The 24,479-nt window shown below is 47.9% G+C and overlaps 3 protein-coding genes and 1 long non-coding RNA gene across 6 annotated transcripts; 2 read left to right on the top strand and 2 right to left on the bottom strand.

Annotated features, from left to right (window-relative positions):
* Positions 1-72: 72 nt before the first annotated feature.
* On the top strand, positions 73-7,015 carry LOC117221235 (nose resistant to fluoxetine protein 6). 2 transcript variants are annotated; one of them, XM_033472038.2, is made up of 13 exons: positions 73-757; positions 1,192-1,403; positions 1,467-1,651; positions 1,817-2,025; positions 2,089-2,283; positions 2,345-2,438; positions 2,703-2,997; positions 3,075-3,154; positions 3,217-3,312; positions 3,398-3,527; positions 3,824-3,998; positions 4,182-4,324; positions 4,985-7,015. In XM_033472038.2, exons 1-13 carry the CDS (start codon positions 427-429, stop codon positions 5,108-5,110), a joined length of 2,271 nt encoding a protein of 756 aa, XP_033327929.2. In that variant the 5' UTR covers positions 73-426; the 3' UTR covers positions 5,111-7,015. The 2 variants fall into 2 exon arrangements, with proteins under 2 accessions (XP_033327929.2, XP_076380331.1); XM_076524216.1 differs by having other exon boundaries at positions 1,817-2,283.
* On the bottom strand, positions 1,685-4,990 carry LOC117221282 (uncharacterized). Its single transcript, XR_013034008.1, has 5 exons — positions 4,596-4,990; positions 4,420-4,520; positions 3,335-4,327; positions 2,848-3,011; positions 1,685-2,265 (listed from the first exon to the last, which is right to left on the bottom strand). It is a non-coding gene; the product is annotated as an uncharacterized LOC117221282 (long non-coding RNA).
* A 1,043-nt stretch (positions 7,016-8,058) lies between the features above and the next one.
* Positions 8,059-22,565, top strand: LOC117221220 (nose resistant to fluoxetine protein 6). Of its 2 annotated transcripts, none has more exons than XM_033472004.2 (10): positions 8,059-9,097; positions 18,763-19,049; positions 19,142-19,317; positions 19,503-19,657; positions 19,901-20,035; positions 20,127-20,686; positions 20,955-21,260; positions 21,322-21,496; positions 21,861-22,003; positions 22,095-22,565. In XM_033472004.2, exons 1-10 carry the CDS (start codon positions 8,800-8,802, stop codon positions 22,221-22,223), a joined length of 2,364 nt encoding a protein of 787 aa, XP_033327895.2. In that variant the 5' UTR covers positions 8,059-8,799; the 3' UTR covers positions 22,224-22,565. The 2 variants fall into 2 exon arrangements, with proteins under 2 accessions (XP_033327895.2, XP_033327900.2); XM_033472009.2 differs by having other exon boundaries at positions 8,064-9,097; positions 19,934-20,035.
* LOC117221245 (26S proteasome non-ATPase regulatory subunit 5) lies at positions 22,267-24,459 on the bottom strand. Its single transcript, XM_033472048.2, has 2 exons — positions 24,208-24,459; positions 22,267-24,109 (listed from the first exon to the last, which is right to left on the bottom strand). Exons 1-2 carry the CDS (start codon positions 24,387-24,389, stop codon positions 22,777-22,779), a joined length of 1,515 nt encoding a protein of 504 aa, XP_033327939.2. The 5' UTR covers positions 24,390-24,459; the 3' UTR covers positions 22,267-22,776.
* Between the last annotated feature and the right edge of the window lie 20 nt (positions 24,460-24,479).

Genomic DNA, 24,479 nt, shown 5'->3' with positions numbered 1-24,479 from the left:
ACATACAGTACGTAACGTAACCGTATTTGAGACGATTTACCGTCGGACGAAACTTTCACGAAAAACGCATGACCCATGTCACGCGTTGACAACTGAAATGGCGGGAAACGTTGAGTGATGTATGGTCGAACGAAAACAGTTTATTAAAGCTTGAGTTTAGAGTGTGCGTAATCGTAATATCAGGATCAGGTGGCAGGAAAGTGGGAGGCGGTAAGCACAGTATATCTGACCATTCACTTCATAGGATAGTCACAGTGAATACAAAACCTATGCCCATAACAGTTTGCCGAGTATCATCCCGATGTGTTCGAATTAACCGCGCGAAAAAAGTCTATTAGTTTGAAAACTCCGTCTACGAAGAAACCGCGGTTTAATTGAATTTTAAAAATTATAATTCCTCCTACCATTCTTCTGTCTTGTTCCAAAATGCGAATATCGTTTATATTATTTGTGTCGTACGTGCATTGGTGCGTCGGCGGATTAAAAGTTACTGACGAAGGATTGACAACAATCAGTGATAATTTGAAGGACAATTATAACAGTTCCGAGGAAACTAATTTGGGGCAGAAGGAAACGGTTCGATCGAAGTCGTCGATGTTCCAATGGAATGATCTTGTAGATGTTTGGAGTCCATTCAAAACTGCGAGAATTTGGCATGACGAGACTCAAGGATCGCCGAACGTCTCCGCGAGTTGTCAACGGGATTTCACGAATTATATGTCGGGAGTGTTGTCGGGGGAACAATGGGCACTGAAAAGCAAGTAAAATTAATCGAATTTAATTCTTCGGTATCGTTTTATCAATAACGGTTCTTGATTCAAAATTTTGAAATTTTTACGTAGTTCACAACTCTGTTGCGCGACATAGATATCTATTTTCAACGAACTTCCGAGGATAATTGTAGACTAATAGGAACGAATGTGCAATGAACACCTTTCAGTTCAATGACGCAATGGTAAAAGTATCTTGTCTGGCATTATACAATCTCAGTTAATTATCGGCACGTAATTTCAAGAAGCGAACTATGTAAGAACGGCGGTATCTTGTTAGCCCAACTGTGGTTCAAGAAGATAATGGAATTTGAGAAAGTTGTTCCTCGTAGAAAGGGAGGAAGTGAAAAATATTTTTCATGTAACGGACAGATACTTCCCTGTAATATCCGCAAACCAGTCCAGGCTCGATTATTTTCAGTGGTCGACGCTAGCGGCAAGTACACCTGGGGATTGTTCTCCGGTAACGTGTTCTGGTTGGGTTCCTCGGATCAATGTCGCGAAATCGCCGTCGAGTTTCTCAAGGGGCAAGAGAATGGCGGTGGCCATCGGAAAGGAAATGCGCCGCCGTTTCTAGTTAGCATCACTTCCGTCAGCTTCCACCTGCGTTCTTTACACCCGGAACTGAGCGAAGTAAAATGCATTCGATACTAAACTCAAGACGGGGTAAATGGCGTACTATTCTCCGCCAAATAGTCTTTCAGAATCATCCTTGGACTCTGCCTACCCGATTCCTGCGACGTCCAAGACGTCCGAGAGCTTTTCCTCTTCCTCCAGGGCCCGCGCGAAGGGAATTCATCCTCCGAAGTGGTCATCGAAGCTGTTAGGAATCTGTCGAAGGGATACTCTCTATGGGAGGACCCGATCTTCTACATCCTAGTGTAAGTCCAATCCTCCTGTTCTGAAGCAAAGGCAAACTGATTTTCCACCCGGCATAGCTACGCATCTAACTCAACAAATATTCGCATTACAACTTGCTACCCAGCATTTACAGCTATACTAGGAACTAGTTCGCCGATTGTCTTGACCGATCCAATGGCTTGCAGGTTTGTTTTTGCCGTGGCCATTGTATTCGCCTGTCTGGGCACTTTCTACGACGTTTCCCTGAGATATCGGGTATTACGTTCGCGGCGAAATGTTCGGGATATCGCGAACACGGCAGCGGAAATGAAAATCATGCACACCGACCAAAACAGCGACGATGAGATCACGATCGCGAAGCTGTGGTCGGTGAAGGAGCACAATGGTGCTATAGGTATATCTACGTTACCTTGCTCGGATTCTTTCGCATCGGGCTACCCTGGTTTTCTTATTCCAGACGTGAGGAACACGAGAAGCGCTCCGAAACCGCTGTCGGAGGCGCTGTTATCTTTCAGTCTTCTCTTGAATCTATCGAAACTCTGCGGCCTGGATGTTGGCGACGACACGCTGGCTCCTATTCACGGACTGCGGCTGATTTCTATGCTGTGGATCATCTTGGTCCACACTTGCCTGACTGTAAACGTGGTCTCTGGTAAGTGGACATCGGAATCATTCAGGTGCATTTTCGTGTAAACGTGTTTCTCGATTCGCAGAAGCTAGATCATTTAGGTCTAACGCGGAGAAGGACTTCTTCTATCAAACGATTAGCAACGGTACCTACGCCGTGGACACCTTCTTCTTCATGAGGTACAAATATTCTCCGCGATACGTTTAACACTAAACCCACCGACCCGGTCGAAACAACCGCTCCTTCTACAGTTTTTATTTTAAAGTTGATGAAAGGAAAAACTGTTCCGTAAAACATGATTGAATCAATGCTTCGACACAAGCATGCATTACGATAGAAACGATGAAAAACCTAAATACATATAGTCTTGCCACCGTTATGAGGTAACAGACGCCAGTTACTTTTAGTGCTTAATGTTAAACGAATGCTCGACTTTGTATTAGTGGCTGCCTGGTCTCGTTCCTTTACTTCCGCACGATCACGAAGAAATCCATACAGAAGATGAAAGTCCTGAGGAATAGCTGCGGCAAGTTCCTAGAGTTTCTGGGAATGGTCTCGTACCGGTACTTTCGCCTAACACCGCCCTACCTTCTCGTGATCGGTTTGATCCAGGTGTCGTCTTCCTGGTACTACCACCACACGATGCTCGATCTGTACACGCTCGATTACCAGAACTGCAAACGATACTGGTGGAGGAACGCTCTCTACGTGAACACGTACTTCGCCATGGATGAACGGGTACGTACAATCTCCTAGAAATAAGTGCATACGATATCCAGTACAGTGAACTAAACGATTATGCGCCGCCGACACAGTGCATGGTGTGGAGCTGGTACCTGGCGAACGACACATTATTCTACATCGTCGGAGCGATCATTCTTATAATCGGCGTGAGGTATGGAGTTATTATCGGAGTCCGATGGTGCCTGGGTAATTAGATGGAATTCTCGTTTACAGGCTACTTTCGGTGGCCGCGTTCGCGGCGACCATGATTCTGATCGTGTCCTGGATCGTCACGGCGACCATCGCGCTCCACACGCAGCACGTGCCAAGGTAAGCGCGTCTCCCCTCTTACCGAAAAATCGGCTAATTAGAGTTCCAGCGTTAATTAAAACGTTTCGTAAACCGACTACAACAGCATCCTGGATCCGTTCGCTCACTACGAGAGCCTGTACGATAAGCCGTGGTCGAGGATCGGACCGTATCTTTTGGGGATGATGGCCGGCTGGTACCTTTACAAGTCGAATTGCAGTCTCAAGTTGCCTAAGGTGAACTTCGTATAACTTTCATAGAGAGCTGGTCGCTAATTACGGCTAGATGATCGCGTTTTTACTCGGTGCTCGAAACCGCGTCGCGATTTCCTACTTCTTGAGCGTTGTTTGGGGAACGATCGGAGTCATTAAAGTTCTCCGCGCACCCGCGATTTCACGTAACTGGTTATCGCTGATCAGATCGCAGTGCAGTAAGAAGCATCGTAATCTACTTTCTCCGTAATGATCGTCGATTACTGCGATCCGTCCCATCGCTCGCGGACTGATACCCACGCTGTTGCTTCTAATTGCAGACGGTCTCATTCATTTGCTGGATCGTTTCCTTCTTTGTCATGCTGAGTATAGTGTACGGCCTCTACGGAAGTACCCACGGTCCATTCATGTCCGCGGCTTACACCGCGTTGTCGCATTCAGGATGGGCGGTCGCAGTCGGCTGGGTCCTCGTAGCATGCGTTGCCGGTCATGGTGGTCAGTATCGTAGACGTGACATCAAACCATGCTGTCCGTGCTTCCTTGTGATTCGTTAATCGCGCTTCCAGGTTCATCTTCCAGGAAACTGGCTGTCGCTCATGGACAGCATAGGTTTAAATTTTGAAACAATTCCAACGATCCAATTCCTACGTGGATAATTATCGTTTCTTTTCTGTTCAGGCATCGTGAACAACATACTATCCTGGAAGTATCTATACCCATTATCCAGGCTGAGTTACTGCGTGTATCTGGTTCATCCCGTGATCATACGAGCGGTAGTTTTGAAAGGAGAAAGTTCGATGCACTTGACGCTTGGATTGATGGTACTAGAATCATAATTTAATCGTTTTTATAAGTTACAACCACTTTCCATCCACCTACCCATCCTGCACAATTCTGCACCCATCTCTGCAGTTACCTCCGTAACGTCACACGTCGTCGATCTAATCTTTCGATTGTTTTCTCAAGCAATTATACTTTCCAGCATTCGGCTGTGCACCTGAAATTATGTTAGCGAATCTTTTAACAGAATTTTCAGTCAAGTTTCAAGAAAACAGTGTGTCTTTACAGAGGTAAATTGAATCTCCCGATTACCGATCAAACGAATCAGTCCGACTTCCGAAGCCTCCGCTAGATCCCGACTCGTTCGCCTTTCCTGCGGCTTTCCACTCCGGTTCTCTTCTCTCCTTCCCTCTCCGACGTTCTTATTAATCCCCCTCCACCTGTCTTCACTTTTCATTTCTTCCCCCTTTCACTGTTTTCCTCAGGTGAAAGTGCTGCTTGCCTCGAGCCGTCCAAATTTCGACTAAATAACATCATGCTTCGGTCGGTTCCCTTTCTTTTACTGGTCTCGGAACAATCAGGTCGGAAAAGTCGAAAGATGTTCATAGATTCTAGACCCTTATGCACATGTATAAAGATCCGTTGTTCGACGACGATCATTTTCCATGGCGATTTTCTGTCAATTGGACCATATTTTTCAGGGAATACTGTTCCTCGGGTTCACGATAGCTTCCTACATCGTAGCGTTGGTCATCAGCATACTCTTCGAGGCCCCCGTGGTGTCCCTCCTGAGGATAGTCCATCCTCTGCGAGCCTGGAAGAAGTAGAAGAACACCGGTCAAGGGATCTGCGCTTTTCCTTTTCTACGCGTAACAAGACACAGCGAACGCGACAATAATTTCTCTTCGACAATAATCGAGCGCAAAATGGGGTGACCGCGATACCTCCAACAACATTACGTAAAGACAGGAGGAAAAAAGCAGTTAGATTTATTCGTCCAGGTTTTCTCGAGGATTTTCTGAGCAGACGCCTGCTGTTTTCGAAACGTGTATAACTCTCGCGGGAGAGAGAAAGAAAAAACGCGGAACGCGTCGGACATGTTTAAGGGGTTCGATAAACAATTTTCTAGAATACCTGGCATTTTTAGCCGACGAACATAAAGAATATAACGCCAGCTCCAAGGAAAACTTGTCGGTCGGCCGAGATAGTTTTATGCATGAAAGGTTTAATTGAAATGCGCGTATTGCCATGCGCTAAAACCGGCGCATAGTATCGGAAGCGAAAGAGGAAACCGCGCACTTGAGACCTAATGACCCTATCGAATTCTTTTTCGCATCCGTCTTTTATTCGTCTCTGGCGGTCTTTGCAGCGTTATCTTCTTGAAACGGTTTATAAATGCCGGCCCACGCGGACAGCTGCGGACAGCAAGCCTGCTCAAAGGTGGAAGCATTTATGACGAAAGATCCGATGGTCGATGAGCAAAGGCAGACCTTGAACCTATGTCTCGACGAATTTCGATCTGTTTTTGGAAACGAGGAGATACTTCTGAATCGCCTCGAACGCGAACCTTGTACCCCTGTTTCCAAGAACGAGACGTGACGAAACGCGATTCGCCACCCCGACGAGTTTCACCTGCCGGAGCGACGCAACGCGGCGCGACGCCGATAGGTTGCCGTCGCAGAATAAATACATGGCTCTAACGAAAGAGAAATTTTGAATTGGAATATTTATAAAGCCGATCGTCTCGTATCGAAAGTTTCGGAACCGATCGGACCGGCACGCTTCCACGCGAGCAAGCGAAGATACGATTGCCGACGCAAAACCGGACGGGCCGTTAACGATCTTCTTTTTATCGGCAAGATCGTGTTCTATGAATATGTAAGAATCGCGGAAGTGGTTTGTACAAACAGAGGAAGGCTGAAGCGATTAAGGAAAACTCTAGAGACACACAAGTAAATACTAATAAAATCTACTATCGCCCGTGTATACGGCGGCCATCGCGATGGCAAATGATGTTAAACTCTGTAACGAGCGGCACGCATGACCATTAACAAACGGTTTGTGCGTCGTGTAACGATCTAGGAGACAAGGATCGCGCCTCCCACACGTAAGCTCGAGTTTTCAAGCGGGTCGCGTTCCCGCATCCCACATATCACGCAGCGCACATATCACACGCGTAATGAATACGACCACCTCGTCAGGGTTCATGCTAATCACTTTCTCGACGAGCCGGCTCGACGAAACTACCGATATTCATTTCTGTCCTGGCCGCGACCTTTTAAAAAAATTTACGGCAGTCGGTGGAACCGTCGACGACGCGGATCGTTCGGCGAATTAATTTTTCTAAATGGACACGACCACGCCTTGATAGTTAATTAACATTAGATCTACCGACCCTCGAACGCGGCTAATGTATACTGTTTTATAACAATGACAAGACACGATTTATTAAAAAATTTCGTACGTTATAAAATTTTCTCAAAGAAACATTTCTATAATATCTGGAACTGTAACAGCATAAATCCGAAATCATTCGTTCCAACTGGCGCGGTAGTTCTAGTGCTAAGTTAACGCGTTGACCAGCAAATTTTCTCGCAGTAACAATACTATATAGAGTGCACCGTGTTCTCCATGAAAGGAGTCAACGATTTCAGACCGAGCTATCACGCAATGTATTTTTAACTGGAAATAATAACGCGTATAACTATCTATACGGAAATAATAACCAATAACTATTTGACTTTGTTCACGCAAAATACTAGACAGAAGAGGTCGCTCGTACGTGACTCGGATAGCGAGTACGGCGAAACGTAAAATATTTCTGGTGGTCACGATGCACCGAGGAAACGGTTGTTCCGTCATGCTGTGTGTACAAGAAGAGTAGAGATAAGGCGAATTTCAGCACAACCGGGCGGCGAACGGCGACGAAAGCAGCGTACCGGAGAAAGAGAAAGAGAAGGAAAAAGAGAAACACACGCCTGTAACAACATGAAAATTTCCAGTGAAACCTGCACGCGGCAGACTCGATCGTTTTCTCGCGGCGTATTCGCGCGTAACTTCGCCGAGCGCTTCTCGACTAATTCGCCCCCGATATCGATCGATTTATTCTAACGCGGCTCTCGTTATCCCTCACCGTCGAGCAGTCGAGTCGTTAATTAGTAATTCACCGATCGCGAGACCAATTACGCTTTCGTGGACAGAACAACGATCCTTGCGCCGCGCCGTTTCCAAACGCGGTGGTACACCAAAAAGGAGCGCAGAAACGTCGCGAAATATACATATTACCGGAAGAGGAGGCGGCCGCGCAAAGGTCAGTCGTCTGTTCAAACACTCGGCTCGTTTCCGAAAACTGGGTTCCTGCTTTCTAATTTTAACGAGGTAAACGCGTCTTCCTAGTTCTTCTACCGCGTACGACTAAAAAACAAACGAGTCACGCTGGTTTGGCAATACAGTAAATTCTCCCTAATTGACGCTTAGATTGTGCAAAAAAGAAATGGACAATTCAGGGAGTGGAGATACGATTGTTCGAGCCTTGCGGCTCGTTTTTATAATCACCGATTGTTAACAACTATAAAAACGGGCCGCAAAAGGCTGAAATAATCGTACCTCCTCTCTCTAAATTGTCCATTTTTGTGTACAATCTGAACGCGAATTACCTAGTATTCCAATATATTTTATTTCGCTTCTGGATCCGTTCATTCCTCGAATCTGTCCGACTCGTCACGATTATCATCATCCACGGTTTATTTGATGGTAACGGCAAATACGATCGATTCGTTCGTCGCGTTTCAGCAGTTGAACAGATTCGAACGATTTGTTGAACCGATTTGTGGCTGGAAGACGCGGCCATCGTTTCATCTTGCCTGATCCACGGACATTATGCTAACTACGCGCGGTTAAGCTCGCCGCGTGTCTCTTCGTGTCGTGTCGGAGCAACGTGTCTCGCCACTGGCGTTCACTTTTCGATACCGGGGAGGTTTGCTGCCCCACCATTCCTCTGCCACTTTCATTACTACCAAGATATTCATCCGGCGAGGTCATTTTTCTACCATTGCCAGCCGCGCGTCGTTCTAGGTGATTCTTGGCCACCGAACGCGGAGGAACCACAGGCCGACACGCAGACGGGAGGACGGGGACGATAGCGGCCAGAATCGACTGGTTTCGGAAGGCCGAACAAGGGCCGAGAGAGGACAGTCGTGCGCAACGGACTCTCGGTATCGTTCATGATGAGAACGGAAGTGGTTCGCGACGGAACACCTTGGGACACATCGAGAATGCGATCGCAAAGCTGCACGTGATCTACGAGAGTGAACGCGAAGCTCGATCTCGATTTCCCGATATTGAATTCCGAAGACGAATTTCTTAATATATTTGGCTGTGATATCGTCGCGGAACCGGCTCGAAGCGAGAATACCACCCCGAGGCATCGATCATGATCGGTTGAGAATCGATCGCGTCTCCAACCATCTGATTAGAACGGTGTTTTATCGTATCAGTGGAAACGTATCCTAGAACAATGAAGCGCTCGTGGATCCCGGTTCTGTTCGCGTTCGCCTCGATCTCCGCGGTGAGATCCGCCTCGAACGCGTCGCAGAATTCGGCGCAGGATCTGTTCGCCAGCCAGCTGGTCCGAAGTTCGTCGGACACCCCTGACGCCAACTGGATCACCATATCGGAGGCGTTGGATATCTTCAACGTGCGACATCTTGCCAGCAATTGGACCGAGGGACGGTATCCCGTGCAGGAGCAGTGCGCCAAGGATCTCACCAGATACATCCAGGGACTGAAGAAGCACGAGGGATGGGCGCTGAAAGGTAAATTCAATTTCAGTATAAAGCTTTCGGTACCGGAGCGAGATGTTGACTCTTGTGTCTCGCGGTCTCGTTGGTTAGTGGGAAGCAACGGGATGCGTCCGTCGACGAAGATTTCTTGTACAAATAGAAAGCGCGCGAGTTGCGGGACACGTCGCGGACGGATTACCGTTCTGGGCTCGCGGTTGTTCCGATCACGGACCGGAAACGCTTCGAGATCCTCGGGCTTTTCGGCCGTTTCGCGGATGCAAAGTCGAAGCGGTTCGTATTCGCGTGCAGAACGGTCGAAACGGCGCGAGGAGTTTCGTAAGCGTGAAAATCGAGAGTCGAGGGGAAACATCGGGCTTACTCCCGGTGTATCCTTCCCGGCGAATCCTCCCGGTTTGCCTACTTTCATCGCGAAATTTCACTTTTCGCGACACAATGGACGGCCGCCGTAGCTAGTCACGACACCGAATCGCTTTCAACGCGTTTCCTCCCTCGGTCAATGCCGGTTTTTCTCCAGGGCCGGCAGTTCGCCGGCGTTTTCGAAAGTTTACCGGTTGATCGCCTCCGCAACGATCGACCGGACAGCGTAGCAATGTTCGATCCAGCATCAACGTCCCATGAGCGATCGATTAACCCCTTGCGCTGTCGTAACGAGTCAGACTCGTGACGAAGATTTTATACACGATCTACAAAATATAAATGTTATTCATTTCTTCTAAATCGAATCAAAATTTACTTATTCATTTATTTATTTATTTAGTATACATTTAAAAAGAGTAATATATATATATATATATATTATAATATGCATTTAAAGAGTATACATTTAAAAAAAAATGTATACTCATTTTCTAAAAAAACTAACATGGTAAAAAAGTTCAAGTTATTTGGACGAATTTCAAAAAAGCTCCTCCGTTCGAAAAAGTGTTAACATATTTTCCTACGCGTGTGTATAAGTCGTGAACATACAGAAGCACATATTATAGGAAACGAACGAGAACGTTATCGAATACGTCGGTAAAAGAACCAGTATAAGATAAAAAGTAGGAAAATACATGCTGCAATGGAACCAATCCTAGGTAGATATCAATAATTTAATTAATTTCGCTTTAAATGAGAGCGTGTTCCCAGTGAAAAAGTCAACCTTCACGAAATATTTGTTAGCTAAACCACCCACTCTGTTTACTGAATTCAATGAAGCATGTCTGTAGACTGGTCCAGAAGAGAGGTGGATATCTGGAGTGCTTAGATGAAATGTTAAAATCGATCGGGGCTGTAAATCTAGAAAATTCGTGAAGACGCGAGAAATGAAAATTGTCCCGCAGCTATCAGGGAAATTGTCGTAATCGTAGGAGATCGTAGTGCGATCGATTGAACTCGGTCGATCGCTCGATTTTCCAAGAGACTTTTTTCATCCGATCGAAACACTCGGTTGATTCGGTTACGAGAGTCGTGCAATGTCCAAGAACGGTTTACGCGTTCTTGTACCGAGAGCTGCGCATTCGTATCCTTCGTAACAAAAGATCACCGTCGGGAAGGGTCGGGCATTCTTCACGATGACTCGCCGGTGGTGAAAGGGCTAAGTGGGTCAGGGTCGTCCCTTCGCCAGAAAGAACGCACGAGGCTAGATGGAGGAGGATGAGGACGATCGAGAATCTGTAAAATTTGTCCTTATGAAAAAGAGCAACCCGACCGCAGCCAGATCAAGTTCGACGCGAGTCTTTCCGGATCGGCGCCGCTCTTTCCAGTTGCCACAAGTTTTTCAAGTTCTTCAAGTTTTTATACTGTTGCGTTAGACCGCGAACGGAATCAGGTCGCGTCTTCGTCGACGTCGACGACGATCGCAGATCTTGTACACAGTTGCCTCATTCTTTTGCGACACTTTTGTTATTTATAATTCCTCGGCACCGTTAATTGATCTTCATCGCGGTTACATTTCATAAGCTAATTGAGCAAATCAATCGAGCGTCACCCAGACCCAAAGAGAAAAAGGGAGCAACAGTCATGGCTCGTTTCCCCCGTTGAACTTCGATTTTCCGTGATATCATCGTGTGCAGGCTGTTCGCAACTGGTTTTACCCTGTCGGATCGATTGCACCATTCCAATCACCGCGAAGGAAGTGCTAGGGGAACGGGAGAGGCGTTCGATTGGGCTTGCGATTAGGCGAGACGCGATTCGATCGAAAAGTTCCGGGGCCAAGGCGAGCGACCGCGACCGATCGCGAATTCGCGGTCGGTTAGCAAACGCTGATATTGAGACCAGTGACCATAGCGAGACCGGGGGGCGGGCTTCTCGACACAGTAGTTGTAAAATATGGAAAATATCCTTTCCCGGTGAAGATAGTATCTCTTTAAACAAGAATCGGAAGTGAACGTTTATGTACGCGCATAAGTTGCGTAGCCGTTCTGCGCTCGAAGCGTTGTGTACGCTCGAAGATCGTTTTTTTTCTTTTCATGCGTTTACACGGAGAAACGTGCCAGGAATTTGGTGGTTTTAGCAAACGTTCGTTTGCGGTTACGCAAATGCCTCGCCTACATATTTGGTTATCAAACTGGACTACTGAGTTGAACTTTCGGGCATCCAAGAACAGATTATAATATCGAACCGGGAAAAATTAGGCCTGCGGTTCGCACATCGTACAATGAATTTTGATAAAGATAAGTTGGCGAACGACGCGACATCGTTTTAATACCTTAAGCGGCGAAAATAATTTATTGCCGTAGTAATTCAATCAATAAAATTGGAACTAGAACTTCGCATTCTGAATGTCTTAGTGGGATTCAATTTGTTCGAATACGTTGCAACAAAAATTAATTTTGAGAACTAGTTTAAAATTAGTGGCGACCGTATGCGACCGACGCAGCACTTAACGTATTAACACGTTCCGTGCCACGTGTACCATCCATGGTACACGCTTGCATGTTTACTTAGTGAACTGAACAAATTGTTTACAAGAAATTTAGAACCGAAGAATCAATTTCCACCGCAAGAATGGGCGTTGATAAGTTTTTGTTACGTTGTTATGTGTACGAGAATTAATAATTGCACGTAATACATCAAGTTTTAGTAAAATATCAAAGTGTGAAGATTCGAGTAAAAAAAGCTCGGCACGGAACGTGTTAAATAGCACACAGTCTGTCAAACTTATAGTTATACTTTTCTAATCGCGAAGAAGCTATCACACGATCTCGATGCTGGAATCCTTCGAGCACAGAACGCAGACGGAAGGCTGTGCACGAATACTATACGGACCGCCGGTGTAATCGTGTAGAATAATTTAATAGTCAAGTTGGTAAATAGAGAGCGTTCAGAGATGATGAAACTGGTTCCTGTCAGAGCGTTTTCGACATATATCCCGTTACGAGGATGAAATCTTCCGGGCGAGCGTACGAACGAACGGTATCGGCTAGCTCCGTTCGAACAAGCTCGAGAAACCGCACGGTTCGCGAGAGCAATTTGTCAATAACGCGAGGATAATAGGCAACGGTTGTCTTTTTCATTCCCGAATCGGAGGGAAAGAGGATCTCGTTATTTCAACTGTAAGCATCGCGCCGGTCCGACGGGATATAATCGTAGAAAGTTCCGGCTCGCGTTCCATTCTCGGCGCAGAATTTTACGAAGACTCCATTATCGTCTAATGTTTATTATTTCCGGTGGGGAACCTCGAAGCGCGCCGTCCGACGAGCTCCCCCCAATTCCCGAGCGGAAAAGTCGTTTCGCGGCGGCGAAATTCGACGACTTTCTCTTTCGGCGTCGTGCCGCCCGCCCCATTATCATCGCGGGGAGTTCAAATTTGTACAATTGCGCGGGGGCAAGGTGAAAGGTGCGTGCCGCGCGATGCCTGGAAGCCACATTGTACCGTTGTATGACATTTGAAAAGCTGCTCTCGCCGAGACGGTCGTTGTGGGAAGCATTCTTCTGTCCGGGCCCTGCGCGCGCTCGTTCATCAGTCGTCCGCTTCCGGTTCTTGCTCGGATCTCGCCGGAGTCTACGAACTTGACGCGAGAAGTCGGTCTTCGATCGGTGAAAGGTCCGCGTCAAAGAAATTAATCGAACGAGGAAGCGATCGCGATAGGCTCGCGGTGGATACGGCGGTGGCGTCGGAAGCGAATCTAATCGATGGTCGGCAATTGTCCGCCTGAATTGCGAGAACCAGGAGTTAGCCAGCTACCGTATCTCCGCGTTTTCGCTTTAACAAAATTGAAAACGATGTCTATTAATCGGTCGATAACGGCGCTCGGAAACATAGTGAAAGGAAGTCGCGCGGAGGATGAAAAACATTCCAGACCGCAATCCAATCATCGAGATCGGGCCGGTAGAGCACGAGGTGGCCGGCGCCTGCTTCCATCGTCATCTGCGATTCTGCAGGGAGCGCAGCGCGAAGCGCTCGCGAGCGTGATCGTGAGCGTGGTCGCGAGCGCGAGGGCAACGTTAGAAAGTTTAAGGAAGAGTCACGCGTGCGGAGGAACCGCGCCGGCGAACCAGAGAAACCGCCACAATTATCGAAATTACGTCACGTCGGGTACAAAAACCCGAGTCCCCGGCCACGTCCCGGCCCCGGCGGGGCCTCGACGCCACCGCGGTTGCGGACTCGGGAGAAAGGATTACGTGGAAGCCGGGCTTGCGAGCGCAACTTTCACGTAACCCGACTTTTCTTGAATAATCCTGATCCTTTTGCATCTGTTTTTCTTGTTAACAACAGTGACATAACTCGCTACCGATACAACCCTCGCTCCCGCGAGACTTCCTACATCGGCGGCTAAGCACGCTGCTCACGAATCGCTCGCGCTCCGCTAACATTTCTATCCAATTCCTCGCGTTTCACACTCTCTTTCACCGTGTTCCTACCGTACACTTCCTCGTCTGAAACAAAGTACAGATTATCACGACGCATTCCTTTCACTTTCGAGAAAGATTCGGCACCGATCGAACCGGATGAGAATCGAACCTTCGGTTCCGGACGACGTACCTTTGGACCAGGTGTCTTCGGACGGCCTCCTCTCGCCCGATAAGGTCGCTGATCTGAAAGACGAATAGAGAGTATGTAGTCTCAGGGACGATGCGAGTACGAAATCGACGTATAAAAGTATGAAAGAATCGATGGCCGGCCGCGTTTGGCCGGCGGCGTTTCTCTCGCCGGATTATTTCGAAAACAGAAACCCGTTTCAAAGAAAACAGCAGCCCGGCTTGTTTACGCGCGTTCGCTCGAGGAATTCGAACCCCCGTGAGTTGCGCAACGGGCTTTAGAACACCCTCTGTACAAATCGAGGAGCACAGTAGACGTCGAGGCGGTCGTGGCCGATCTATTCTACCGTCTGATTAATGTAACGGGTCTCGGCCTGGTGTTATATAAGCAGATACTCCGTGATGTACTTTCTACGTGTTTCACCCGCGTGAACAGGTTTTCATCGGCTTAAATTTGAACGGTCGCGTGGAACGTGAGTCCGCGGCAGCCACGCATCTCGCCAAACCTCCTGAAAAAAAGTTCACGTGGATCAGCATAAACTGGAAAACTAATCGATTTCCGCAGGAATTGTCGAAATTTTGTGTTGTCGCTGGAAAACCTCGCGGAGAGAAAGCATTGACGCGCGTTTGCACGCGCGTCATATACGCTCGACTTACGCAACACCCGAAATATGTATACACATAACGCGTGCAAAAATTGCGACACCAGGAAATCGTAAAGCAAACTAGGTAATACTAGTGTCGGTAGTCGTAGAGACACAATCCGTGTCAATTATCCGTTTCACGCGCGAGAGAGCTCTTTTCTGAAGGCGTTAATTGCTTTATTATCTGCCAAAAAGTATCCCACGTGAATTGAAATGGTAACAACCGATGGCATCGATTCCGTACGATTTATCAACGAACCCGGTTACTCAACGTTTGTTTGGTCCGCGGGGCGGGTTCCGCGTGGTTTCTTACGATTCATTCGGCGTGGCTCGCGGACCAAGGACCGTAATTAATTCGGCTTGGCAAATCGGCCGATATCAGTTAGGAAACGCGGGGAAACGCGACCCCGCTCGCGAACGTTTTCGCTGACCGATCGCCGATTATGGGACGGATATCGAAAGCACAAACGGGTATTGCCGCAACGCCGTCGTCGTGAAATCGTGCGCCGTGACAGGACAATGCGTCGGGCGTGTCCCCGACCCCCGCGCGGCTCGCGCGTTCCGTTCGCCGTTATAATTTTTCCATTTTCCTTTCTTCCCTTACCTAAATCGCGGGCAACGCTCGCGCGACTCGGCTTACGCAACTAATCGGTGCGAAGGCATCCTCGCGTCACGGTTTCGCGTTGCCTCGTGACACCAGGCACTATTAATACGTCGAACGAACATGACGAGCCGATCGAGGAATCACGCATGGGCACACCTATCTTGAAACTGCAATACCTCTGCGGCAATAAACCCGGCTGCGAGGTAAAACCGTGCAAACACTCACCGGACCAGACCCTGGGACATGCTGGCGTCCACGCCTAAGAACGCTATGTTCGTCGAGAATAGAATCCGACTGTCCCGCTGGAAACAGAAAGATCGAAGTTTAACCATTTGCGCTCGAAGTCGTTTTAACTCTAAATCAAAGATAATTTTTTTCTGACCTACGGCACTTTATTTTATCATAACTGGTACAGCAGTTGCCCTTCTCACAGTTTCTGAAATATAAACAAACGTGGTAATGTAAAAATTATTTTGCAACACGTAACAATTGTTCGTGGTGTCGTCACTCGGGTGCAAAGGGTTGATCCCTTGTACCACGATTTCTCTTGGCCTACGTTTTCATTTACTTTCATTCTCAGAATTTTTGGTCGAAGAATCATGTTTCGATTTCGAAGAAACGAATGACTCGTTGTTATAGCGTAAAGTCATCGCGACCTTTGTGTTCGATTTTTTGAGGATACAGAGTGTGCAAGCACGATCGAAAGTGAAACATGGCCGACGAGCGAACCCGTCTTCCCCGGCCAGTCAATGTTACAACACGATCATCTATGCAAAAGAAGAGCCTTTCTCTTTCCGAATTACTTTCCCTGCGACCATCCGGAACGCGGCGTTCGGCACGTTCCGATCGCTCGGAAGTAGGCGATAGATCTTGTTGTCACGGTCAACGAACGACAATTCGTCCGAGGAAAACGATCGGAATCCGATCGGACCGCGACCGGTGGACGGAAAATTAACCCACTTTACGAAGCGGTTACCATCGATCTTTCGCAGCTGCGATTTCCACTGTTGCCGAGCGTTTTGCGCCGCGATCGAGTCGCGTTCCCCTTTAGTTACAAGAGCCGAGAGCAGCCTATACTTTTCGCCGACCGGCTACAATGTCGGGCAGCCAGTGTACCGGATCCGAGCGTTTCTTTTCGAGCAACGCCGATTGCGATAGCCCTTGAACTTCGCCAAGGGAACCCCGACCATGAGAGCAGTGCTCTAGTCGGCAGGCCTCTGTGGAAACCGGTCGCGGAGCCTATCGGATCCGTGTTTCGCTGTCATCCGCAAAAAACCATCGAACTACCGGAAACAGCTTGCTTCCATTGAACGGCTGGTCGGGGGCCTTGACGTTAACCTTTTAGGCCCGACGCGCCACTATAGTGGCTTCCGCGGATATCATCTTTCAGAACGACACGCCACTATAGTGGCTTTCGCGGATGTCATCTCTCTGGACGACGCGCCACTATAGTGGCTTGCTCTAGTAGCTCACTCGCTCATCGTTTGAACCAAATAATCGTCTTCATATGCATTGTTTCACGCTTCTTTTGTCTTCGCATCGATTTACAACAGTCTACAGGGTGTCCCAAAAATGTCTCGCAATCCGGAAATGGCGGGTTCCTCGGATCATTTGAAGCAACTTCTTCCTTTACAAAAATGTTCTCCGAGGCACCGTTAACGAGTTATTAACGAAAAACAGCGACCAATAAGAATCGAGTACGGCTGACGCGAGGCGGACCAGCCAACCAACGCGCGAAGTCCAGTTCCGCTCGTTGGCTCGATCGCCTTGCGCCAGCTGAGCTCGCCTCTCATTGGTCACTGTTTTTCGTTAATAACTCGTTAACGGTGCCTCGGAGAACATTTTTGTAAAGGAAGAAGTTGCTTCAAATGGCCTGAGGAATCCGCTACTTTCGGATTGCGAGACATTTTTGGGCACCCTGTATATACAGTATCAGACTCTGCCGTCCAGAGAAACAGCCTCGCGCAGAATTCAGCCGTACCTAAAAGGTTAAACACGGATTCGAAGGCTGAGCACATAAACCCGCGCGGAGGAAATTATCCTCGTTACTCAATCTTCTCGGCGGGCGGGCACCCGGCCGCCGCGAAATTAGATCACGGCGGCGCGTTCACGAATCGAGGAGCAAACAACGCGACACGAGTCACGTGCGACGATCGAACTTGACTTTGAACAGCAGCAAACGAACAGCCGTGAACGCGTGGGATCCATTGTGATTCTAATTTCGACACGCGCCGAGCGCGCGCGCGCGCGCCTCAATTTCCTGCGGACGGAATCGGCAATTAGTTTCTCCCCGTTCCCGGCTTCTTGCTGGCATTGTTTCCGAGCCGTCGTCGGGGTTTGGGACGATCGAGTAGCATCGCCGGACAAGGGTTCCCGTGCCGATCGTCGCTGCGTTCGCGTAGAAACGATCCGCCGGACCTTTGGACCCACGGGCAGAGATCGGACAGAGATCGTGACCGACAGCGGACACCGATCCTCTCCGCGAGAGGAGAAGGAGGAGGAGGAGATTTCACCGATGACATTGCTCCGGCCCAACGCGGTGACTCGTCGCCGGAAGCCGGTTACGAAACGTCCCGATAGAAGCCCCGGCGGAGTCCGTTCTGCGTGAAACGATGACGTTGCAATTCCATCCTGTAACCACAATTTATCGTTAACGCAACGGGGCCCATGATTAGAGCGCAACACGTACCCAAGCGGGCTTGCCTGTGGAAATCCGATCGACGGGGCCCGGCGCGGCCCGCCCGGACTCGGCATACCACGACCATGATTAGATAATATGACTTTCTTCTCGAATAGAAAGTCCCGTCGGAGAATCGGTGGATACGCGGCGGCTCTCTCGATGAGTGCCGTAATCCCCGTTGGTAATGAAAATTATGTATTAACCGGCGCGAAATTATGCGCGATCCGTTCCCTGGAAAATGTCCGGCTTTGTGTCGCCGACGCACGCCCACCCGGTTTCTGTTCGCGGTCCAAACGAAATCTCGACGGCGGTACTCAAGAATTCGGGGATATTTTTCGTCATAGTGGGATATACGCGTAACGCGAGTTGGTTCGCTCTCGACGGAATTTCGACGGAACGGAGATCCGGAAATGGTCACTGGTCGGTCGAAGGGAAAGTGTCTTGACGGACTAAGTGGGTCATCGGTTACGACTAGTCGTCCAACGCCATAAAACGCGGCAGCATGTGTACACGCATACACGCGTCAAGCCGCGCAGGCATATTCATTTTAGCAGTCGCGTACGTAGCCGGCGAGATTCCAGATCCACGTTCCTAAACTCGCGGTTCTTCGGTTTCCCGTAACACGTGGCTCTTATCACGAGACCCCTAATTCAAACAAACGAGCCCACGTGAATCGGGAGATCGAACCGATCGCTCGCTAGTCTGACTAAAAATAGAGTCTACTACTAGACTCGCGCGCTATGTTCGATCGGCCAAGGTATTCCATTGAAACGCGTTTCTCCCGCAGCGGACGACGCCTCGGGCCGCTACACCAACAGCTTCTTCTGGGGCAACTCTTACTACGTCGGCTCCTCCACCGAATGCATCTACATCAACGAGAACTACGCGAGGAAGATGAAGGAATCCGCGGACGTCGCGATGGAGGAGGCGGCGGAATTCAACGCGGAACCGCACAGGAGGAACACGGGGCTCAGCGGGAACAATCTCTGGACCGAGTCGACGGTCGTCAAGCCGCCTTACAAGCTTGGCTTCTACATGATGACGATCTCGATAAACGCCACCGTGTCCCCGGCGGTAAATCAACGGGAACCCCTCGATCTGAGAGTACTCGGAGATCTAAACTCGGAACCCCGGGAGGATTAACCGCGACGTTATCTATTTTACAGACCAGGACGATCTATCTGGGAGTGTGTCTGCCTTTCTCGTGCACCGCCGCCGACGTCCCCGTGATAGCGAGGCTGGCCGCGAGCGAACTCGCGGCGAACAACTCGATGATCGAGAAGGTCCGGGATCAACACGACATGTACAACATGTACGGGGACCCCATGTTCTGGGCGCTGTTGTACGTTCGATTCGAATCTGTCTAATTTATTCGCGATTGGACTGCCGCGTAGGACCGGTAGCAGAAGCCAGTCGATCTTCTCTCTTTAATCTGTAGTCAGCTAGAAACGCCGAGTCAGCTGGAAAGCGAACGACCATGCGGCGAAATGATTTCGTAGCAGGTCTTGATACTGAGAATCTTTTCAGTGGCATAAGCATGGGGGTTTTCGTACTAATGGCGATCGGTTCCGGATACGATCTGTACGTGACGCGAAAATACGCTCGGAGGAACGTGATCTACGACTTGGAGAGGCACGCGAAGCTCGATCAACTGGCTGGCAGAAATCAAAAGCCGTTAAGTGGTAAGGCACGCGCTCACTCCTCGCCCCCTCTCTCACTCTTTCTCTCTCTCTCTCTCTCTCTCTCTCTCTCTCTCTCTCTCTGCTTCACCCGCTCTTTTCCATCTCTACGATACTCGAGCGCAGTGTAGCGATAGGCCGCATTCGTGCCTGCGTGCGAAGGATGATACACTAACACTTACAGACTATCACAAGACTGGGACAGTAGCAGAGACAGTGACACGCTTTTATTATGTTATTCCGTAGATTTTCAAGGTAAGGTCTACCTTCCTGTTCCAGCGGCTGAAGCTATCATTGGCGCTCCCCAATCATTACCAGTTAATAATAACAACGATCACGAGGGTAGCCTACGGTCGAGTACACCGGAGGTGTACAAATTCAGTGAGTAGCGATTTCTTTAAGACGAACGACACGGAATGAACCATAAACACCTGAGAAATAGGGAGTACCCTGGCTCGAATTTGTTCCGCAGGCGTGATCGAGGAGCTGCTGCTGTCCTTCTCGGTTCCTGCGAACGTGAAGATCATCTGCGACGGCAAAGTCGGCGGGGACACGATCAGCACCATCCACGGTCTTCGGGTGATCTCGATGGCGTGGGTGATCCTCGGGCACACGTGCATCACCGCGTTCAAGTACGCCGACAACATGGAGTATCGGAAGGTCGTCGAGAGGAAGTTCTTCTTCCAGACGATCACGAACGGCGCGTTCAGCGTTGACACGTTCTTCTTCATGGGAGGGCTGCTGGTCAGCTTTCTGTTCTTCCGTACGAACGCGAAGGGTGATCTGAAGTCGCTCACGCAGGGTACACGGGGTTTTGTGTCCGGCAGTCTGAAATTTATCGGGCTGCTGATGTACCGATTTTTTAGGCTGACCGCCCCGTACATGTACGTGCTGGTCGTCGTTCAGATCGCGATGAAATGGTTCCATTCGAACTCGGTGTTCGAGCCGCCAACCGCGGATCATTATAACTGTCCGAATTATTGGTGGAGGAACTTACTTTATATCAATACGTTGTTCCCGGTCGACCAAATGGTGAGTCCTATCACGTCGTTCTCGAGGATCGGCGCGCGCTCCGATAGGATCGAAGGGCGCGTCCTTCTCTCCCTCTCGCGCATCTCTCCGGTTGCCTCATCCGCGCCGGAGATAAAACTCGATTATGACCGACCAAGGTCGTCGGCAAGGTCACCCCTTGACCGGTTACTTTTTTTTCTCTACCTCCGACGTGGCGCAACTCTTTTCGAAACATTCCGGCAGATACGCCGTTCTAGAGGACGGTCCCTAATCCCAGCCTTCTTTCCAGTGCATGATCTGGAGCTGGTACGTTGCGGACGATACACAATTTTATATCGTCGGGGCAGTGATACTGGTCCTAGCGACAAACCATTTCAAAATAGCAACGTTCGCGCTCACTACTCTGCTGCTCAGCTCTTGGCTGACCACGGGTTACATCGCTCTGGTCAATAATCATATGCCGAGCTCCGACGATCCTCTAGCGCTCTTCGACAAAATCTATGATAAACCGTGGACCCGACTAGGACCTTATCTAATAGGCATGTCGATGGGCTACTTTCTGTTCAAGACTGATTGCAAAATAAAGATGACCAAGGTAAACGATCGGGATTCTTGTGAAACTCGAACCGCTGATTCGAATCACGATTATTTTATAGACGACCGTCTGTGTGGGCTGGCTCCTCTCTTCGGCCTGTCTCCTCAGCTTGCTCTACGGATTGTACGAAGCAGATCTCAGCCCTCTGATGGCCGCCGCTTATTCCTCATTGAGCCACAGCGTCTGGGCACTCGGCTTATCGTGGATCGTGATTGCGTGTAGCACGGGTTACGGAGGTAAACCGTTTATGCCCTAAGTCGCTGCGATAACTATCAATTGGAAAACCGAAGGAATGCGTTCAACTGTTCAGCATCATCCTCTATTCTCCTGTATCTGTATTCCAGTTTTACGGTGAACTTAGTGCTTTATAGGCCGTATCCGCTTCTTTGAAATCATAGATTCCGAAGACTAATTTATTGCTTTTCGATTAGCGTACATTTTCAGTTATAATTACTTACTCCTGAAGTCCCGAAATTTTATGATTTTTCTGTGATAAAACTGATAGCTTGTTTAAAGTGAAAATGCGACCGAACGCGCTTCTGGTTCAGAGGCATCAACGTTGTTTAAAATCGCGGAAAGTAATAGATCCGATGTTTACAGGGTATGTTAACAGTATCCTGTCGGCACCGATTTTGTATCCATTCAGCAGAATAACATACTGTGCCTACTTGATACATCCGCTGGTGATCCGGCTAACAGCTTTGAACTTGGACTCGCCGTTTCACTTAGGGAACTACACTATGGTATGCTTGGAGAGGGAGACAGAATTGTATTAACAATAGTACTCGCTTGTTATCGAGAAGAAAGATCATAAAATAGACTTATATGTTTCAGGCGATCACGTTTCTTGGACAAATGGTGCTATCTTATGTATTGTCTTTTATTATATCGTTATCATTCGAAGCTCCTATAGTGAGCATGCTAAAGATACTTTCTCCGAAGAAACGGAAACGCATACAATAATAAGGCAGTGATATCGTAGCTATTAAACAGAACACACAACTGGTAAAATTATTTATACACGTCTTTATTTTAATTGTAACTGATGTCAATGAAAGATCTCGCGAACAGATGCGAGAAGAACACAGAAGAGTTTACAAACTCTGTGAAAGAGAGAAAGAGAGAGAGAGCGAGAGCGAGAGAGAGAGAGAGAGAGAGAGCGAGAGAGAAAGGGTGGGAGAGAAAGAGGGAATGAAAGAGAGAGTGAGAGAGTTGCCCGAACTTTTTTGCATTGTCGCAAAACTATGTTAGTCTTAACTTTTTCGAATGTATTGTTACATATAAAATAAATTATTTGTCTTTGTATGTTCGTTCGCTCTCACCTCACCACAAAAATGCACCCTCTTGTTTGTATAGTACGTGTATAAAATAAATATATGCTTCTTTTGACTTATATTATTAAAAAGTAATTTCAGACAAAGGGAATATATATTCTTTCGCAAAAAGTCCACCGAAGTGCTCCTCGGCTTTGGTAAACGATAGTCCAATAGAGTAACAAAATGAAACGTAACGAGTTTCATAGGCCACTGTACGTTGCCACTTCGATATTAATTTCAACATGGTGTGGTCCTTGGTTTACAAACTCCACAAACTTCTGCATGGTGGTACCATCAAACATGTTCGGTTCAGCTTGAGACAGTTGTCTGACGACTTCGTATTTGGCTTCTTTGCACTCTTTGAAGCTCTCTATGTTTGTGTCCAGTAAAAACTCTACGAGACCTGGAAAAACGGATATATATTCCTGGCCCCAAGTTTGTGCAGCTATAACCGCCAACACTTCCAAGCCTGCTTGTCTGATATCTGCGAACGGTTGCCTACATATTGCTATGATCATGCTCAATGGCTCATCGCAAAGAGAGTCGAACCATGACTTCGTTAACGATAGAATTCTATTGTCTTGTTCAGCCTTCTTCACGTCGAGTATAAGAGCTAAGTTTTCCAATCCGCGGATTCTTAACGCCGTGGGCATTGTCTGTATAACTTCCGCAATTTTCTTCAGCACGCATGGCATCGCATCCCCCAAGGCCTGCAATACATATTTACCCTCTGCGCTTACAGAAACGTGTCCTAATGTGTCCAATGCAACACCAAGTAGAGCTTGATCCCCGCTCTCAATCACCTCGAATAACGAGGAGACTACAACCGGGTACTTTGAGAATATTTCATTTGGCCAATGACGTGCGACATTTCCAAAGAACCTCATTAAACCGGGAATCAGTAAATTCGACAATGGATTCTCGTTTGCTTGAGCTATCTTCTGAACAAGCTTCCTCAGTACATCTTGTTGCTCCAGGTAGCTTAATCCTTCTTCCGTTAATGCCAATTGTGTCAGGACTTCCAATGCGTTTACTTGAAGCAATATATCCTCATCCTCCAAAATATCAAATAAGCTGTTTAAGAATCCAGATTGGGCAGCAACTTCTAACCCCTGCTTCGAAGACTTTGCTATGTCCACAACAACTTCATAGATGCGGAAGCTAATAGTGTCGTTTTTTGCTAGTAATCTAGTACAACTCTTCAATAATTCAAAGGTATGTTTAATTTGCAGATCATTCGCATTTTTGCCTATTTCTTTTATTATACGCATTGCGTATTCGGCTACTGTCAAATTTTCATCTGCAATTCTGTTTATAGCAGCTAGTAATAAAGTGGTATCCGCAAGCAACACAGACAGAAACTGAGGATCGGACACGATACACAAAATTTCTTGCAATATCAGCAATCTGACTACATCCTCGTGATGAGTTATCAATCGAGGCATATGAGTTGCATATCTTTCATGTATGTCTTCAGGTTCAGATAGACTAAACAATGTCTTCAAGATATCGCATACTTCATTCACGAATTCCCTGAAATTAAAAGAGTAAAAAAGATTGATCGTTTAATGGTTTCGATCGGTCATTGATACGTTAATGTTAATTACAAAAAATTAGCGGCGTCATTGTACCTGTCGTTCGAGGTTAACTGAGTAAACAATTGTCCATAGTCGAGATTATGAGAGACCTGTTCGGATTCTCGGTTGCTTAAACATCTCAATCTAATTTTAATCTCCGCTAGGATATCTTTCTTCTCTTCAACAGAATTTAATTCGCTAAGACGAACAATTTTTGACTGTAACCACTCCGCCATGGTCGTCGAACTGTCGAACTGACATTACATTTATATACATACATACATGCTATGAACTTTTTTTAAAATGTATGCATCCTCAGAACCGGC

This window comes from Megalopta genalis, chromosome 1, assembly GCF_051020955.1.
Source record: "Megalopta genalis isolate 19385.01 chromosome 1, iyMegGena1_principal, whole genome shotgun sequence".
Classification (NCBI taxonomy): domain Eukaryota; kingdom Metazoa; phylum Arthropoda; class Insecta; order Hymenoptera; family Halictidae; genus Megalopta; species Megalopta genalis.
The sequence above is the reverse complement of the archived record's forward strand: the minus strand, read 5'-3'. Positions and strand labels throughout refer to the sequence as shown.

What these genes read in the sequence shown, in the direction of transcription:
- LOC117221220 (XM_033472004.2), top strand. Translation starts at nt 8,800, where the DNA reads ATGAAGCGCTCGTGGATCCCGGTTCTGTTCGCGTTCGCCTCGATCTCC. An exon ending in CCCATGTTCTGGGCGCTGTT is followed by an intron (nt 19,318 to 19,502) that starts GTACGTTCGATT and finishes GAATCTTTTCAG; the next exon opens with TGGCATAAGCATGGGGGTTT. An exon ending in AAATCAAAAGCCGTTAAGTG is followed by an intron (nt 19,658 to 19,900) that starts GTAAGGCACGCG and finishes GTTATTCCGTAG; the next exon opens with ATTTTCAAGGTAAGGTCTAC.
- LOC117221245 (XM_033472048.2), bottom strand. Translation starts at nt 24,389, where the DNA reads ATGGCGGAGTGGTTACAGTCAAAAATTGTTCGTCTTAGCGAATTAAAT. An exon ending in CAGTTAACCTCGAACGACAG is followed by an intron (nt 24,110 to 24,207) that starts GTACAATGACGC and finishes TTTTAATTTCAG; the next exon opens with GGAATTCGTGAATGAAGTAT.
- LOC117221235 (XM_076524216.1), top strand. Translation starts at nt 427, where the DNA reads ATGCGAATATCGTTTATATTATTTGTGTCGTACGTGCATTGGTGCGTC. An exon ending in ATGCGTTGCCGGTCATGGTG is followed by an intron (nt 3,999 to 4,181) that starts GTCAGTATCGTA and finishes TTTTCTGTTCAG; the next exon opens with GCATCGTGAACAACATACTA. An exon ending in ACTTGACGCTTGGATTGATG is followed by an intron (nt 4,325 to 4,984) that starts GTACTAGAATCA and finishes CATATTTTTCAG; the next exon opens with GGAATACTGTTCCTCGGGTT.